Source organism: Pyxicephalus adspersus, chromosome 2, assembly GCF_032062135.1.
Source record: "Pyxicephalus adspersus chromosome 2, UCB_Pads_2.0, whole genome shotgun sequence".
Lineage (NCBI taxonomy): Eukaryota > Metazoa > Chordata > Amphibia > Anura > Pyxicephalidae > Pyxicephalus > Pyxicephalus adspersus.
The window spans coordinates 126,456,129-126,474,500 of NC_092859.1; the positions used below are offsets into that span (position 1 = coordinate 126,456,129).

Sequence of the window (18,372 nt, forward strand, 5' to 3'; positions counted from 1 at the left end):
ATAACTATGCTCATCTCTCAGGGACTTCAAATAAACTAGATTAAGGAAGGTGTCAAAGAGGTGTGATCAAAATTGTAACACAAACCTAATGATTCGTTCCAAAGAATTTTAAAATTGAAAATCTGATAGATAAAGGGAAAAAAAAAATGAAATCGTAAGCATTAATCCAAAAAAAAAAAAAAAAGACATTTTCCTAGGTAGGTTTTTTTTTTTTGGGGATTATTATTATATTTACTTTACCTAACAATTTGCTATAAAGGAGATAATTTCCAGGTAATTCTCAGTGGGCCGAGAAATTTCAAATAACCACAATTACATGTACACCTGAGCAAGGCCAGCAAGCTAAGCATGCAATTACTGTTTTACTGTGAACAAGCACCGTCCTGTTGTGAACCAGAGGTTGATGACATGTTTTAAAGAGACATTTAAGAATTTAAACCATCTTGCAAGTGTTAAATTGTTCAGTTCTTACCACCTCAGAGTTGGCAAATTGAGGTTTCTCAAAGCATGTAATTACAAGATAGTAGAAAAGAAATAAACATTTGCTTTGGTTCAATTTTATACATTTAAAGATGATAAAATAATGCACACCTGCTCTCTCAGTCGCTCTGCTTTTCACCTGACTTAACAACATGCTGTATCTTTGCAGTGTTGAGGGCAGGAAGATGGCCTACTGAGATGGCTTTCTGAACAGCTGCACTAGATGCCGGCAGCAGCAGAAAGTGATAAAAAGATTATCAAGGCAGGCACCTGTGACCTGCAAACACTATCACCACATTCCTCATCAGAAGGAAATCATGGCTATTCCCTGTTATGCAGCTGTTAACTAGAACATGGTAAAACCTACTAAAACAAAATGCCAAAAAAAAAAATAGCGATTGTGATTACTGGATGAAGCATAGTGTATATTTAAATCTATGCATTAACTTTGCAGACAAAGCCTTCTGAAGATGCTTGAGTGTAACCCTACTGTAAAACACTACCGGAAATCATTATCAAAGGATTCTTAGTGTTAAATTATTTAACCCTAAAACTAGTAATCAACGTAAACAGCAAAATGCAGTCTAAGCTGCTGCAAACAAACCCATACGTTCATAAAGATCACTGGTTCAAAACTGAATTCTAAATTTGATTTCTATTGCCAAATCATTAGCATAGTACACCCCTTAACTGGCTGCTTCCACACTAAATACTGGTATAACAAATACTTGATACTGGTATATCAATTAAAAAGTGTTAGTACAATGCCTGTTACAAACACGTCTCTAAAAAAAAAAAAAAAAAAAAAAAAAACCATCCAAAAAAAATAGTTGTGTGCTTTAGCTATATGCCTAAACAGACCACAACATTTGCACACTTTGCAATAAAACATGCTCCTTTACTACTTAAGCAGCCCACAGAAATGAAGATCATTCACAAAGGCCGATAGATCGGGCACCACGGTCTGTTCCCGTCACATTTTCTGAAGTACCGTCAGTTAAAGCACATTGCCAGGACATGAAAGTCTTAATGGTTGGCTTTGACCCTCGTAAAGCCACGTGACCACAAGCAAGGCTTTCTCCTCTTCCTCGAGCAAGTAAAATTAGCCAATCTTCTAATATTTATGAAAACAGAAATTACTATTGGCTGATGAAAAAAATTCTCTATAGCAGTTTAATAAAAAAAAAAAAAAAAAACATTCAATGCATTGTATAAAGGAACGTGCTTTGCAGGACTGCAGACAAGCTGAAGATAATAAACTCTAATAGATATGCTGGTTATATGTCTCATGCAGATCTGCTTCTAATTGCTAGTGAGATCATACATGCTTAGAGGGATGAAATCAACTTGTAACATATGGGAATATCTATTAGGTTTAAAAGCATTGTAATTAATCTACAAAAAGAAAAAGAATGTGAACTCTAAATAGTGCCACTTAAAGAAAATCACAGCTATGGTCAAAACTCAAAAGGACTTTTATGGTAGGATATCCTTATAAAAATCTGTTTGATGCTAATTGCTTACCCGTGTGCCAGCGGATTGCACGTTTTTCATCTTGGCTAAAAGCAAAGTCCCTATCTCTATGCCTCTGAATCAACAGGATCATTCTGGAATTCATTAGTTGGAAACACGAGAGACGAGCTACATAATAGCTTTGCTGCATGCACAGCACACTTCAAAAATAACTAAATGAATATGGAAATGCATCTTTCTGTGGCAAATTGTTCATTATTGAATCATTATCAACCCTTGTTAGAATTTTCGCTCTCTTCTGGTATGTACAAGATCATTAAAGTGTTTAAGAGCTCCATCATGAAAGACAGTGACACTTTATAATCCACTATCTCTTCAGGCAAATACGCTTATGGCTGAGCATAATACTCAAAATAACAACATCCTCTTGACGTATAATTCCTCCTGTTTTAGTAATGATTCTTTTAAGTGCTAACAGCAGCAGTGAAATATGAGGGCGAAGCCTGCACTTGTTAACACATTCAATTCCTACGAATGCTTACATGAACTTAGCAAAGACAAATGCAGTGAGTGTTAATGCCAAATATTTAATGAAGCCAATTTACAAAGGTCATATTCCTATTTCACCTCCTCCTTCCCCCCAAGGAAAAACATTTATGACAGTTTTGCCAGTTTATATGTTGCTATGGACTAACTAGTGTAACTAGTGCAATTTGTAAAATGGTATAGCATTCAAACATTAGGTCGATATTCACACTATTGTGTGTATTTATGACCTGTGAAACTGTACTGTTGTCAAGTTGCAACTATGTATTGCCACAGCAGAAGCAAAACATGACCTGCAATACACAAAGGGTAGTTACTAGAAGTGTTAGAAATACCAATGAAGTGATAAGTTAACTTCTGGTCCACCAAACCCGATGTCAATGCATAGTTTGCCCACATTTGCTATAGTTTCCACTGCAATATTATATTTGTAAGTATTTCAATTATGCCCACCATTGACAGCATGATTCCCAGACCTAAATATGCAGCCAACGGAGTGGAAAAATATTTGTTGTATCCCACTGGTGCCAATCTCCTGTGGACTCTTCTCTCCTGGGGTTTCCAGCTGCTGACCATCGACATAAATGCACTCCAGTACAAGCTCAGGATATTCTCCAACTCACAACAGTGTAACATGGCCCAGACAGACAAGAAAACCCTGAGACAGAACAGAGGGTTTTCACAATATGTGCCTATATGTGTAGTGCCGACACTGGATTAACCAATATTACTATTTTAAAACAAAGCTGTACATTTAAAATGACTGAAAATTCATTTTGAAGTTGCAGTAACATATAAAATGTTATAGAAGCTTTTGGGGACTAAGATTAAATACACTTTTAAATCCAGCAAAAATATGTACTAGGCTACCCCAATGAGTAAAACATCTAAAGAGTTCAAGCTACATAAAGCGCCATGTTCATCCAAAGAATTAAAAACTAGGTAATAAGTGTTTTTATAGCTGGTAAAAACTAATCTCAGTCCAAAAGCACAGCAAAATAGGTTAACTCTAAATAAATGCAAGTATAACTTTAAAATAAGGTTTGCTGTGTATTAGTGACTGAAATGTCAGCAATTTCCATGACATTACCTTGGTAAGCACCAATGTCTTGAAAAAAAGATTAACAAAACATATACAAAGCAGGAAGATTTCCAAAAGAAATTGCAGACCACCAGGATTTGGATTTAGCTAATCCACTTAGATTACCATGGCTGCTTCTTAAAGGGACAATACAGGGATACAGGGACAGCAAAATAGGTCACACAGAAAACAATACAATAGCTAACAATATGAATAAAGACTAAAGAACAGTTTACATTAACACTGTGAAATACTCATGTCCATGCAAATAGGCATACGGTGATGTCAAGAAGTTTTACTTAAAAGAGAACCCCCAACGACAGAACAAAATTTGGATTTTTAAAATAATTTTTTTTTAATATATATATATATATATATATAAAAATAAATAAAAACGCTAGAGTGTACTGGAGGACATGGAAAGATACTAACCTTCAGATTATACATTATATATTATACAGAATATAATGAATGCTGATCTGCTGATCACAAAAAATGTAGGCCGGCCTAGGATAACCCCTCTACTACCAACATGCCTAATTTTATAGCAAGCAAGACCGTAAACATAGAGAGAAGTGACATGTGTCCCTCAATGGACTCAATGGAAAAAAATTTTCTTTTTTGTTGTCCAATGGGGGACACAGGGAGTCACTTACCTCTGACATGGAAAACAGACAAATAAGAACAACCTGCACACTATACAGCTGCCTGAATATCCTTCAGCCAAAAGCAGGCATCCGCTGAGAACGCAACATTCACCTGATAATATGTGCAAAAGAATGTAATAACAGAGAACCAGATGGCAGCTTTCCAAATATGAGGAACAGGTGCTTGATGCCAGAAAACCTAAGACACACTACTAGATCTAGAAAAGTGTGTCTAGACAGGAAAGAGGGGAACCCAATTCTGAATATCGCAGGTATGAATCACAGGCATGGAGAGAAAATTCTGCTTGAGGATCAGAAGACACACAAAGAACAAATAAACATAATGTCCTAGTTGAGGTGAAAGCATATGTAACAATAGGCTAGAGGAAAGTGCTTGGCTTCAGCATCACCTGATCCATTACAGAACCAAAAAGAATTATGTTTAAGAGAGGGCCGATAGCAATCAAGGCTGGGTAGATAGGTTCTGTCCTGGCCAGCATTGCATTTATCTTATCAAGTTTAATTATTCCATGTGCTGCTGCTTGTGTCCTCTCCAAAGAGATTGTGACCATAAAAGTTCAATTTTGGTTTAATCACTCAAAAGGTCTTTGTTCCAGAAGTTTTGTGGATCATCTAAATGTTGTTTTGTGGTGTTTGCACAGTAAAGGCTTTTTTTTGCAACTCAACTTTTTGTTCAGGTACCATTGGAAAACAGCAACACTTGTTCCAAAGAAGCCTTTATTTCAAGCCCAAGAGGCTTTTGGGTTTTTCTCAACAATTGTTCCTGGCAATTATGGTTCAAATCTTGGTTGTTCTACCAGACCGTGGCTTAAAAAACAACAATGGCCAAGACTTCACAAATTCTACCAGGGTATGCAAACTTATGAGCAAAACAAAATCTTCAGACCAAAACTACTGATCCTCCAGCCCTGCCCAACAACTTCCAAAAGAAAACCTCTGGCCAGCTCCACTGCACAACTGTGCAGCTGGAATGGGGATGAAGCTTGAGGGACTGAAATCAACTTCAGCAAAGTAGATCCTGAAAACTGAAAAAAAACGGAAAAACTCTAGTGTACAGCCAGCTATTTTTCATCTATCTAGTATATATTGCACAGTATCTCTGGTACATAAAATGGTAATACATATATTGTCTGGATCAGGCTCATTCCAAATGCTTCCATAAAACACCATATAAAAAAAACAAAAAAAACAAATTCCAAACTTGTTTCTAGGTGAAATCTCATTACTTTCATAGTTATATTCTTTGCCAATTAGTATAAACATTACAATATCAGTAGGCAACACATTTATGAAGCAAGGCTGCAATACTGCAGTTAACCTGTGTTTTGCCAATCCAAGGCAAAAGCAATAAATAAATGTATTACATTTGTGTACAGTATGGATGTGCAAGCAGCTTACTAGCAGTTTACTGCCATCACCTATCCAAACAACAACCTATCCAAGCTGCACAGGAACTACTGTTTCCACCACTGATGCAAACTAGGCAGCAAAAGCATGGTACAAAGTCACAAAAATATTTGTAATGCAAATATGACTTTTTATATTAATAAGTGTTTTTACAGCCACTAAAAATTAAAGCCATTTTCTAATGGTTATTATCTTATTACAAGGGGTGTTAAATAGCAAATTTTCTTTTGATAAAACAAATAAATAAAATCACACAGATGTATAAACCCCTTAACATACCCAGATATACTATATACATTCAAAAATAAAAGGTTACTTAAAAAAAAAAAAAAAAAAGGAGTATGTCTATATAACTGCCCAACTAAGTCCATCATGCAGACACAAAGGGATAAAACTGTCTCCCAAGGAAAGCGGCAAATAGCAAATTTTCTTTTGATAAAACAAATAAATAAAATCACACAGATGTATAAACCCCTTAACATACCCAGATATACTATATACATTCAAAAAAAAAAGGTTACTTAAAAAAAAAAAAAAAAAAAAAAAAAGATTAAAATATCCCTTGCCCTGATGCGTGTTCAACATGCAGACACAAAGGGATAAAACTGTCTCCCAAGGAAAGCGGCTTTGGGGGGTTGCGCCAAAGAATTACCTACTTACCCATCAGATTTGAGTTCATGAAAGGTGTCGGGGACAATCCTTCATGGGGTCCTAATCGACTGTCATTCAAGTGTTCACCGTAATGAGGGCTGTCTGCAAAACCCTAGGGAGAAAAGAAAAAAAAAACAGAGCATTAAGCAGATTATGTGGCAGTCTAGCTAATTAAGTGTAATGACACTACTAATTCATGTACAGAGTTGTAATTGGTCACTATCATGATAAAGTTAGCAAAACACGAATATTATAAGGAGAGTGCTGGTTATCAACATCTGTGTTACATCCCCCACCGCCTAGATTGTAAGCTCTGCAGGGCAGGGTCCTCTCCTCCTGTGTCGCGGTCTGTATTTGTGTCATTTGCAACTGTTCAATGTACAGCGCTGCGTAATATGTTGGCGTTATATAAATCCTGTTTATTGTTAAAAAATAATAATTATAATAATAATCATCATCATTAATTGAAACAGACTCTTGAGTGTCTGTTGTATTGTTTGAGAATGACTAACTTTATATTAAAAGGAACCTAGTAAGGCCAGGCTCACTTAATTTAAAACACTTGTTTGGCTTTAATTTCTAAACACTTGTTCATTTATAAAGAGTTCAATGTCCATAGTTTGGGCACAAAAGCTGCTGCAATTGCAAGCTTTAGGTTGTGTTGATAGCAGGTACATCTTTTTTTGCCAGTATGTTATTTACAAACTTCTTAAAACTTGGAGGGGGATAAAATAAAAAAAAAAAATAAAAAATGAAAGCAGCAGGTAACAAAAAGGTAACATTTGGACAATTAAAGAGCCCAATTTGCTATCATAGCTTCAAAGACAGAGATTACATCCTCGTAGGATGAGGCTTCTCAACTGCACAGAAATATGTCAATGTGCACCTGATAGCACTTTTGTAAAGATTATGTACAATTCAATGGGGTTTATAGACAAACATTATATAGACATCTGTCAGATGGAAGGGAGGGAAGTTCAACATGCATTAGCATGCAGGGGCCATAAACTCAATTGCTATAAGTTTATCACTTTTCAGGCCATAGGCCAAGATAGATGATAACATTTAGAGGGAATTATCTATTCTGGACGGAATCACAGTGTAACCTACCACAGCCATTGTATCCACAGGCTACAACAATAGCCGACCAAATGGCTGCACTGCCTTTAACTGGTATGGTTGTGGGTACATGATGCCTCAGACTGATATACAGCCATCTTTACAAGGTATAAAATGGATAAAACGGATGAATGATGGACATGGAGACAGAAACATTATGACATTTACAACTTGATCATGAATGCAAAAGATCTCCTCTGGTGGCCAATGCTGCAGCCTCTCATATAAAAAAAACAGCCTAAAGCAGCAGCTGGAAAGGAAACTAAGTGATTTCTAGCTGAGGTTAACAGAGTTTATTTACACTGTTTAAAAAGCAGCTATACAGAAGAGGGTTTTAACAGATTAGACACTGGATTTGATAAAACCTTGACTCTAACAAAATTGTATTAAAACACAAGGTATTCTTTACTGACATTAGACTGATCTGTTTATTAAACCTTGAGGAATTCAAGGCTTCTCCTTATCTAGTCCAGCCCCACAACTACCCCAGCTCTAAAATAAATTAGCAGGATACACTCCTAACAACCAGCAGCCAATGGGAGAACACTGCACCATTTACTAAAATTGCATATATAACGCTGGTTGTTATAGTAGGTGGCAGGGAGAATTCCCACTAGATGCTGATGCAGGTTAGGAAGTGCATCCAGGTAAATTACATTAGAATAAAAGATATGATGGCCTCTGGCAGCATTGCCATACCCCAAGTAAACAATTATTATGGAGATATCGGATATCTGTAGTTTGAGGGGGGAAAAAGTTGTTGTCATAGTCAAATTTATTATCCAAACGGTTTTCTTTATTTTAGAACACAGCAACAAGAGATAAAATGTAATTGCACCTGTTTTTATAGTTAGTACAGGGAAGCCATTTGCAGCCCAGTCAGAGTTAGGCTACATACATTGGAAACCTGTCTTAAAAACTACACATGATAACGGATGTATACACGAATGTTTGTTAAGTTTCTGGTGGAATATTACTAAATGACTATTGGATTTGAGGCAGTATGGCCCCAGAAGGATATCAATATGAAGAGCGTTTTTACTACTAATACATAAACACAGGTGAAATTTACTCATTCACAAATAAACAGCTTTACAAGGAACCTTTTTTACTCCATTTTACCATCCTATCCTAATCCTTAGCATTTCATTCAATTCACATTGCTACAATTTGATCACCAAACAAAACGCATTTTACAAAAATCTCTGAAATTACAATCGTTACAGTAATTGAATACTCTAGATAACTTTTATGAGTTATTTTCCTCATAAAAATTATGTTTTCTTCTTCTCCTTCTAAAAGTCAACCCTAATGCCTACATCCAAAATCCTGAACTCTTAACTTGTCAAAAACAAATAGGAATTACTACAATTTGAGACTAACAACAACACTAGTGCTTCATAAGACAAGAGTTTGCTAAACCAATAACGTCCAAGTCTGACAACTGTTGTTGGAGTTCTTATAGTAGAACAGACAAAGACTGCCTGCATGAGACATCCAGGACTACAGGATTCCAAAACAGGAGCCAGATCAAAACTCCCACGCTAAATGACTAATACCACCCTCAGATCGGAAGTAATCTTCTTAGGCTTCTGCCATCTACAAAAAAATGCCTTGATAACTTATCCACTACAAGCACAGAAATCCAATATATATGTATGCAGATTTTCCCAACCAGAGATATGTCCAGTAAGGGTTCATATCATATAAAAGATATTTATGCCCAAAAAAATTAATGTAAACATTTTGCAGTTCATAAAAGTTCATATTAAAACTAATGGTTTCAGACCACTTTTAAGGTGTACAAAAGTTTAAAACTGACGATTTAAAACGGGTTTTTATTATTTCTATAATTTATATTTAAAAAAAAATCTTGACGTATGTCAAAGGGGAAAAGGGATATGCTAAGGAGAAATAAAACATGCCAGTTCATTGAATGTAAACAAAGAACTAAACTGTAAAACTGTAGTGTGAAAGTAAAAAAAATCTAAACAATACCTGGGGTATGCAAAATATATAAAAACTTTGGTAAAAGTACCATGTACAGTAAGTCAGTAATTTTGTTCAGGCAAACTATTTACAGCCTGTTTTTTTTTTAATAAAAAATAAATAAATTTCAATAACTGTTTAAATCATTAAATAATAAATGTATATTTTGCAACTAAAATTACTTTTTTTTTTCACGTTTGTGGGTAGGTACAAGTAAAAAAAAAAAAAGCACACCATCTATTTCCCTTGACTCCAACATTGATACTTCCAGCTCGATTCTGTATTTTTAACACTTTAATTCACTCTTAACCAGAAAAAAATTGAGGAAGGATAAATTTAGCGGCCTGCAGGCCCAATTGACACGCCTAAAATATGCAAGGCCATTCTAATCTGCAAAGATCCTAAGCCTTTTGGTAAAGAAGTCAAAGTTTGTCTAATTACTTTAGCCCCTGAAATGTTACTACTGGCCCATCACTAAGGCAGGCCCACTTTCCAGGCAAAAAAGATGTGCAAGAGAGCGGACAGGACAGGCACATTTTACCACAAACAGAAAATATTGAAACCATTGCTATTTATTTTGGCATTTGGAGAAGGTATAAGCATGCGTCTTTATGTGCCTGTAATTTGCAAGCTTCTCTTTGTCTGAATATTATACATCTTTACAGTTGAATTGTTGATTAGTCAAAACTGAATCTGTAGGGAAAAACAGAAACTTGGTAGCGCAATTTATTCCATATATTGGGGGTCCTCTATTCACAACAGACTACAGTTTAAAACAAATGTCCTAACAAGGCTCAGCTTCTAATGAATATATAATACATACAAAAGCCTGTGTTCCAGTCAGACAGCCTAACACCAGATTAAACAATTAATCAATGGACATCCATGCAACAAGATAATAACCATGGATTATTCTGCTGAGTGATCACTTGTTGCATATGTTCTTTGTATTCCCTCCCCCAAAGAAATAAATCAGCATTTTAATACCTCAAAAAAATTAAATCAACCAAATCAACACAAAAGCTAGGCCCTATATCAGAAAAATCATTATTTGCACACTTTTGTAATCATTTCTGCACAAATAAATTCTCAAAATGACATAATTAAAAAATATTCACCTGTAACAGAACAATAAAAGTCTAAAAAAATTATTCGTTCTCAAGGTTAACAGTGGGAAGCAAAAGGTCAAACGCATTCCCTTCATGCTTATGGTTTGCATTTACTGGATTCAAGATGAGCTTGTAAAAATCTGCTTTTACATATTCTTCATTTAGAAGACATTTATTTTCCAAAATCATATACACATTGCTTCCCAAACATCTCCCTACATGTGCAGCAATGTTTTAGGCATGGTACATTCCAAACCTAGGTTAGAAATGGGTGAAACCCCCCTGACTTTTACTGCAGTCTGTGGCGATGGCAAGGGCATTAATAATTTTGTACTCACATGTATTGGTATATTTTTTCTGGAAAAGTAAAAACATTTTATTATTTGCAATGTGGTTGTGCTGAGTTTTAAATGGCGGTGTATTTTTTGCTTTTTGTTCTATTTGTATTATAGCCTCCAGATAACATGCTAGTAGTGGTGCAGTATTTAAGCCTTTTCTAATTGTACTTAAATGGTTCTTAAAAATTCAACAATTTCAGGATTAAAAAAAAAAAAACGCAGCCACCAGGCAACAGTGGCAAGACCATAGTCTCAAGTAGTTAAGGAATTACTTAATTGCAAGTTAAAAAAAAAAAAAAAAAAACTGCCTAGCAATTTGTTTTTATGATGTTGCCTTCATCAAATTGTATATTTTCAATCCTTAAGAAAACTGCTGTGCCTGGGTGGTCCGTGACCAAGCATTAACATTAGAGAAAACATGTATTTAGATTGGACAATAATTCACATCTGCAGATGTTTTATGTACTAACTATACAATACCAGAGCTAATAGGAGTAAAGGCAACCATACAAAAATGTAATATGAACCAATGGTACAACAGCATGACACTGGAGTTACTTCTACTGCTACAAACGTCAAACACACGGATAAGAAGCAAATAAAGTAAATAAAGTAGAAACCCATAATTATCCCGAGTCCTCAAGAAAATATATTGCCAAAGAGAATGATAACAAATTGAAAACTTATTAATGGAGTGAATTTAAGTCAGACACCTCATAGCTACTGGAACAATAGTAACCATACAGGTCTGGTTTCAGTAAAACAAACTCCAGTCCCTACATATTATTGTACTTTTTGAACAGTACTATTTACTAAAATAGGCCAATAATTAAAACCATACATGTTAGCTTGAATTCTCACTATTACGAGATGAGTTTTAAAAAAAAAATGCAGCACTGCGTTGTGTAGTGTCTGCATGCATTAAACAAACAAGAATGCCAATTAATTAATGCCTAATGCTTCATCAACCACAGAAAAGTTATGCAGTATACAGCCGCACACTTCAGCGTGCTGGTCAGGTGCACTTATAAATAACCCAAGCACATCAAAAGCATTGCATGCAAATAATTATATAATCAAAACACACTCGTTGGAATGAGCCCACAAACATTTAAATGAAATTGGTAATGATTAAGTGTATTGTTAAGGCCATTTCAGACATGCTACTGATCGCAATGTCCTACCAAAGGGTTTAACTGCACTTTTGTGGTTGCAGTGAATTGGGGTGCGGTTCCTGAAAGCAGCAAGTCACTCCTACTGGCACGCTGCCTTGCTTTTTCTCCCTTGGTGGAAGAACTGCACCTTAACCTCAAATTCACTCAACTGCATGACAAAGCCGTTAATAGCATAGTAGTTGGAGTGGAAGCTGAGAGAGGCTAACAGTTCCAATAATAGTTTCTTAATCACATGTTGGAAAGAGGCTTTACACACAAAATAAAATATAATACATTTTCTCTGAAAACTGAGGCTTTGAAATATAAATAAAAAACACAAACTTACCCTTGAAGATTCATAGGACGGGCTCATCTGACTGCCAGTTCCCCACGATGAAGTGCCAGATCGTTCATCTATACCTGCAAATTATGAAAAGGCAGTTAAGTATTAAGAAGTTAAAAAAAAAAAAAAAAAAGTTTTAACTAAAAAGGTTTAGTTGCTGCTTATATTTTTGCTTCCATAGTTCGTCTCCTGTCTATCCTCATCAACAAAGAAATCTATTTTCCTTGCCTTAATTAGACTCAGACAGTCTCTGCGCTTCTTTATGCAAAGTAGTTATATCATGGTGGAGGAGAGGCCAAGCAGAGGCCATCAGGGTGCTGTACTCCGCTTCTAGAAACCCTTAACAGTAGAAACCCTTACTGCACTTTGCCAAAGTACACATCCTAACAGCAGTCAGTTCTTACTCAAGCTATGTGTGGATAAAACAAGTTCAACAATCACTGTATATGTAAATCAATGTTAAAAAAAAAAAAAAAAAAAAATAAAAAAAAAAAAAAAAAAGTAAGGCCGGATCTACACGGACCACTTTGCACTTTTATTAGCATTTTAAGGCTTGCCTTAATACCGCAGGAAAATGCTACAAAACGTCTATGCCGCGTTTTCCAGCGTTTATAGGTGCTTGAAACAATTGAAATCAATGGACGTGTGTACCCCACATGTTACTTTTAAAACGCTGCAAGAAGCGTTATGGATAACGTTCAAAAACGTGCTTCGAGGAAAAGGTGTAGATTAGCCCATTGGAATGCATAGGAATTTCAAACATGGGCTGTTAAAGCCTCAGGTTAAACGCTGGGGAAAACGTCCATGTAGACTAAGCCTAAGAGAGTATAAAAGAAAGAAACAGACTTAAAAATTATGTATACATTTTGTTTTTTGAATTACAAAAAACAATTCAAACACTACTAGACATACCGTACTATTGTCAAGATGTACTGACCATGTGGCAAGGAAAAAAAGGCAAAATCAAACTCTGACCACCTCTTGATGAAAACTACACTTAAGAACACTTTAGAAAAATTCAACCAGCATTTTATGATGTAGAGTTCCTTTTAAAACGGAGTTGAATAATTGCAGGAGCCACCATTTGGGGTGCTTTATGAATTGTTTTAAAAATTTTGGAGAAGTGCTCATTACCTAGCTAGATCTTGAGATGTATAAAAAGGAAAAGAAAAAAAAAAAAAAAAAAAAAAAACAGGAGAGGACAGTTTATTTACCTGGAGATTAATTCCCAGGCTAGGCAACAATCTCACATTATTGGGTGACCATAAAAGGTCTGCTTTAAGCGTATTTTTTTACAATCTACCAAGATTTGGGTTTTTTGTATCAGGGATATATTTACTTCCCTTGTGGTTGAACTTGATGGACTTATGTCTTTTTTCAACCTGACCTACTATATATAGTAAACTTTTTCCCATAAAAAATTAAGGCTTCAGAACTTTTCATTCAACTATATTTTGTAAAATAAAAGGAACCCTTTAGCCCAATATCAAAATGTATTGGCTTTCATTGGACCTCAAAATGCAATACACAATGTGTAATACACACAAACCACAATTGGATTTAAAAGAAATGGCACAGTCTGATAGCACCTCAAACAAGAAAAGACAATATACAATGTATGTTCACCAGCTGCTATATGTTGATTGAATAAGTGTACCTAACCACGCAAAATCTAATTTTACTGTTGCAGCAGCTATTGAAGGTAGGAATTCCCATATTGTCCTCTGCTGTACTTTATTAGATTTGTTTTGGGAATAAGTATAATGCTTTATGATTAAAAACAAGCGTAAAACATTTTCGCAGCAAAAATGGCCTTTTGAATTTTTAGTCTCACATTTTTTCTTTTCATCTGGCAATACATATATAAGTATTCATAAATTGCCTAATATCAAGCTGGTAAACGTAAACTAATTAATAGTGGTTTGAATTCTAATGCTTGTTATGAATGCATCCAAGTAAACATGGCAGCAGCTAAACAAAACTTTAATTATTGCCATAAAATAAAGATTCTCAGGCCATAAAAACAAAAGGATGCACTTTTAACCAATCATAGCGAAATTCCAAAACAGGTATGAACCAATCAACTTTTCAAAATTAGTTACAGGAATTTGTAATTCTTTTACTTCAGTCTGGGTGTTCTAAAACCACCATGTTACAAACAAAATTGAAAAATAGACAAGTGCACAGATGGAACTGATTTAAAGGGTATTTTAACTCTTCTACCTCTGAATGTTAACAATTCAGAAATACAAAAAAAAAAAAAACGCTATGAAGCAACTAAACACATCCACATACACTGGGCTGCAGGAAACTTCCCTACCAATGCCCCTGATCAAGTCGCTGCTCTCACTCCTGTTGGCCCCTGATCACACTGCACCCCCTGTAGTTACTCCCAGTGAAGCATAAAAATGTCATGCGACCGTATGGTTAATAAATCAATTCATACAATTGTGAATAAGTGTAGAGAGATCAGTAATGTACTTCGATTGGATAGGTTTACAAACATCTATTTTTATATTTTACTGCTATGTATAAAACAACAGTTTTTAAAATAATACACAAAACACCTTTTTACCTACCCAAGATTTTTCTTCTATTTCATACATACATTACAATGCACATTACATATGTTCTGGACTATAGCAGTTACAAGTCATATAAGTCTCAGTGAGCCCAATTGACTTGCTCTGTAGGCGATAATGTGTAGTGTATTAGGCTGCATACACACCTGCAATAATTGTCCTTGGAAAGGATTATTCACAATCCTTTCCAACAGCAAAATACTACACGGTGCATGAACGAGCGCTGTCCATACAGCACCATTCTTCTGCTCTACGGAGAGGGAAGGCAGGAGGACCATAGAGCAGCAGCCTGCTGAGCCCTCTCCCCTTCACTTGCATTACGATCGTTCGTCGCCCAGGACGGTTGTGCGGACGATGGACGACGAGCGCTGTACAGACGCAAGATTATCCTCCGATATCAGCCCTAATCTACCTAGCCTTATCCCCTGAATACTACAGAAGGATATTTCAGCTGGTGTCTTTTGCTAATTCTGGTGATCTGGGCTGCAAACATATTGCATACAATTTTTCATAGCTGTATATATTAGCTTAGATAAGAATAATGTCCACCAGTCATTCTTACAATGTGCATTATATACACGTTAGATTGTTGTCATTGGAAAAGATCTTTCACGACCATTTCCAACCACAAAAGACTGAAAGATGCATGAACGTGGGGATTACGAACGTTCATGGATCTGCAAGGACGGACGACGTTGGAAGAGCGTCGTACACACGGCAGATTCTTTTCAGATACCAGTCCTGAGTCGATTGCCAGACGAGAATCATCTGATGTATGTACATAGCCTTTGTTGGAAAACATCAGATAAATATTTGTATATGTTTCCTATTTCCATGTGCAAAACTGGGTGGACATTAACAAATTCTAGATTGCTACATTCTAGAGTTCAGTTTTAAGCAGTTTCTGGATTTTTGCACCATCACTAGGAAAGGAACCTGATCCTAAAAGCCAACAAGGACTTAATAAATGGTCATATTCCCAAATTTTTTTTTAACACCGATTTATAGACAAGGAAACCCAGAAATCAAAATGAAATAAAATTTTGAATATATAAATGTAACATAAAAAGGGTAAGCAAGGTATAAATAATATCTGGTGGTGACTACTACCAATGAAAACAGTCCACAAAACTTCTGTTCTGTAAAAAGCGATGTGTTTATTCAAGTAAGTTGGTTAGCTGTGTTGGTAAATTATTATGACCAATGAAGATCAATCCATGCACAATTCCATTAAATTTCTAAGGACTGACAATTTTTTTCTTACGATTTATTTAACACTTAACTCCTGAAACATAGCAGAGACAATTTTTTGTCTAAAATACTAATCTTTTTTTTTTGTGATTAAATATTTTATATAGAGCAAAGCGTCGTTAAATTATCTAACAAAAACTTTATTTTTGTTTGGACTGAGTGGGAAAGGGTTTTTACCAGAAGTAGGGAAAATCTGAAACAGGGAAAAAGTTAAGTGGTACAGGGTTTGATCTGGTTAAAGATGTACATTTGGGGGGGGGCAGCTTTAAAAAGTACCCATTGCTTTGCTAAGAAGAGGAAAATTACAAGTTATCACATATCCTATCAAAAAACAAAAATGTAATATATCACAGTTTCTAAATCTTTAGACTGCCTGGCTGCAATAAATCATATTCCTACCAACAAGCAAATCCTGCTAACAACACAGATTTGTGAATGGCAACTAATCTCACACCTTCATGGAGTCTACTGAGCCAGCCATGGCTGCACTGGATATGTTAAGTTTAATAGTCTATATAGGAAAACAAAATGTTTTATATGTTTTCAGTTTAGGGATAAGAACACTAATTCAATGGCAAGATCAATGGGTATTTTCATGCTGAAAATATCTTAACATGAAAGAAACCTAATGCAGACATCACAAATGAGCTGCAATATATATTAAAATTTGGGGTTCTGCTACCCTTTAAGTTAGTCATGTAATGCTGCATCCAAACATTCTGCCACACTGCTTCTCAAAGAAAGGAATTATTCCAGAAGGGTATCAAAAACGCTACTGAGTTTTTTTACAAGTATGCTTTCTGCTTTGCATTCTTCAGGGATCTGAAGCAGGTAAAGACCTATTAATTTTAATGAATAGTGTGGGGGGGATGCTGCAGCAACACACATGTATAAATTGTCCATCATTAAGCTTTATGCAAAATACACACACACATATATATATATATATATATATATATATATATATATATATATATATACACATACACACACATATATATATATATATATATATATATATATATATATATATATACACATACACACACATACATACATAGATTGTAAGTAATTGTTGGAATAACATAATGTAAGCATGTGCTGTTTAAACTGGCAAAGTGTATTTTTGACAATATTAAACAGATATATATTTTCCAAAGTGTACAAAAGGTAATATTATCGAAGACATCGAAGAAGTAATTTAAACTTAGCACATTTTGGTTTCCAGATTTAGTTACTATTTAATAATCATTGTTACTAAGAAATGTCCAAATATGACAGAGCTCCTAGGGAAAATTGGGGTGCCCAAAAAATGTTCTTTATTGGTTGATTTTTCAAAAGGCTAAAATAAAGAAAAATAGAATATAGCATTTTAATTGGTTTGCGAATAAGTCGTTTATTGTTTTGTTTTTTTATTTCAAACTTGTAAAATAAGATTATGTTATATTATATTTTTGCCAATATAAAAGGGACAACGAACATCAATGTCAGTAAGTTGTCAGTCTATTGCTATGCACAGCACAAGTTAGGGTAAATAAAAGGTTACTGTAATGATTCGCACATGAGTTATTTTATCTACACCCACTAGATGTTTGTTAACACAGCTTTCTCTTGTTCTCCCAACAGTATCTGCTTGATTAAGAAAGAGCAGTCAAAGGAATTCTTATGGGAACACTGTGCTTAAATGAATGCAAGGGTGGCTGCTTCTGGCCTAATTTTGACACAAATTTTAAATGTAGATATATGTAAAATAAAAAGGCCAACAGTCCAAGCTAAGAAAATGTGCATAAGAAGAACAGCAAGCTTTAAATGACTTTACAGAGATGAATTGCTGCATATACTTGCAGAAATGTGATTGTCCTGTCCATCGGCCAAATGCATTCAGATTGGGCACCTCCTTGTAGTGTGGAAAACTCTTATTCTTATCTTCTTTACCTGCCCATTCGCCAAGGCAGCAGCCAGCCACAAAAATAGTGTGTAGGAAGCATTGTGTGTATGTACACGAGACCACCAGCAGCTTTTTGTTTTCCTATTGACAAAATCTCTTCAGTGGAGATGCTGGCCAAACAGTGTAAATGTAAAGCTACGTACACACTTCCAATTATTATCGTTGGTAAACGAACGATCCTGCACGATATCTGCGAACGATTGTAAAGCACCGATCCTGTACATACAGATAAC

At 35.3% G+C, this 18,372-nt stretch overlaps 1 protein-coding gene across 7 annotated transcripts in view; it reads right to left on the reverse strand.

Annotated features, from left to right (window-relative positions):
- TCF12 (transcription factor 12) overlaps positions 1-18,372 on the reverse strand; it is a 115,362-nt gene that overhangs the window by 68,924 nt on the left and 28,066 nt on the right. For all 7 annotated transcript variants that reach the window (XM_072402332.1, XM_072402331.1, XM_072402330.1 and 4 more), the window contains exons 4-5: positions 12,362-12,435; positions 6,316-6,418 (exon numbers count right to left, since the gene is read on the reverse strand). In XM_072402332.1, coding sequence (XP_072258433.1) covers positions 6,316-6,418; positions 12,362-12,435 — 177 coding nt within the window. The remainder of the gene's footprint in view (positions 1-6,315; positions 6,419-12,361; positions 12,436-18,372) is intronic.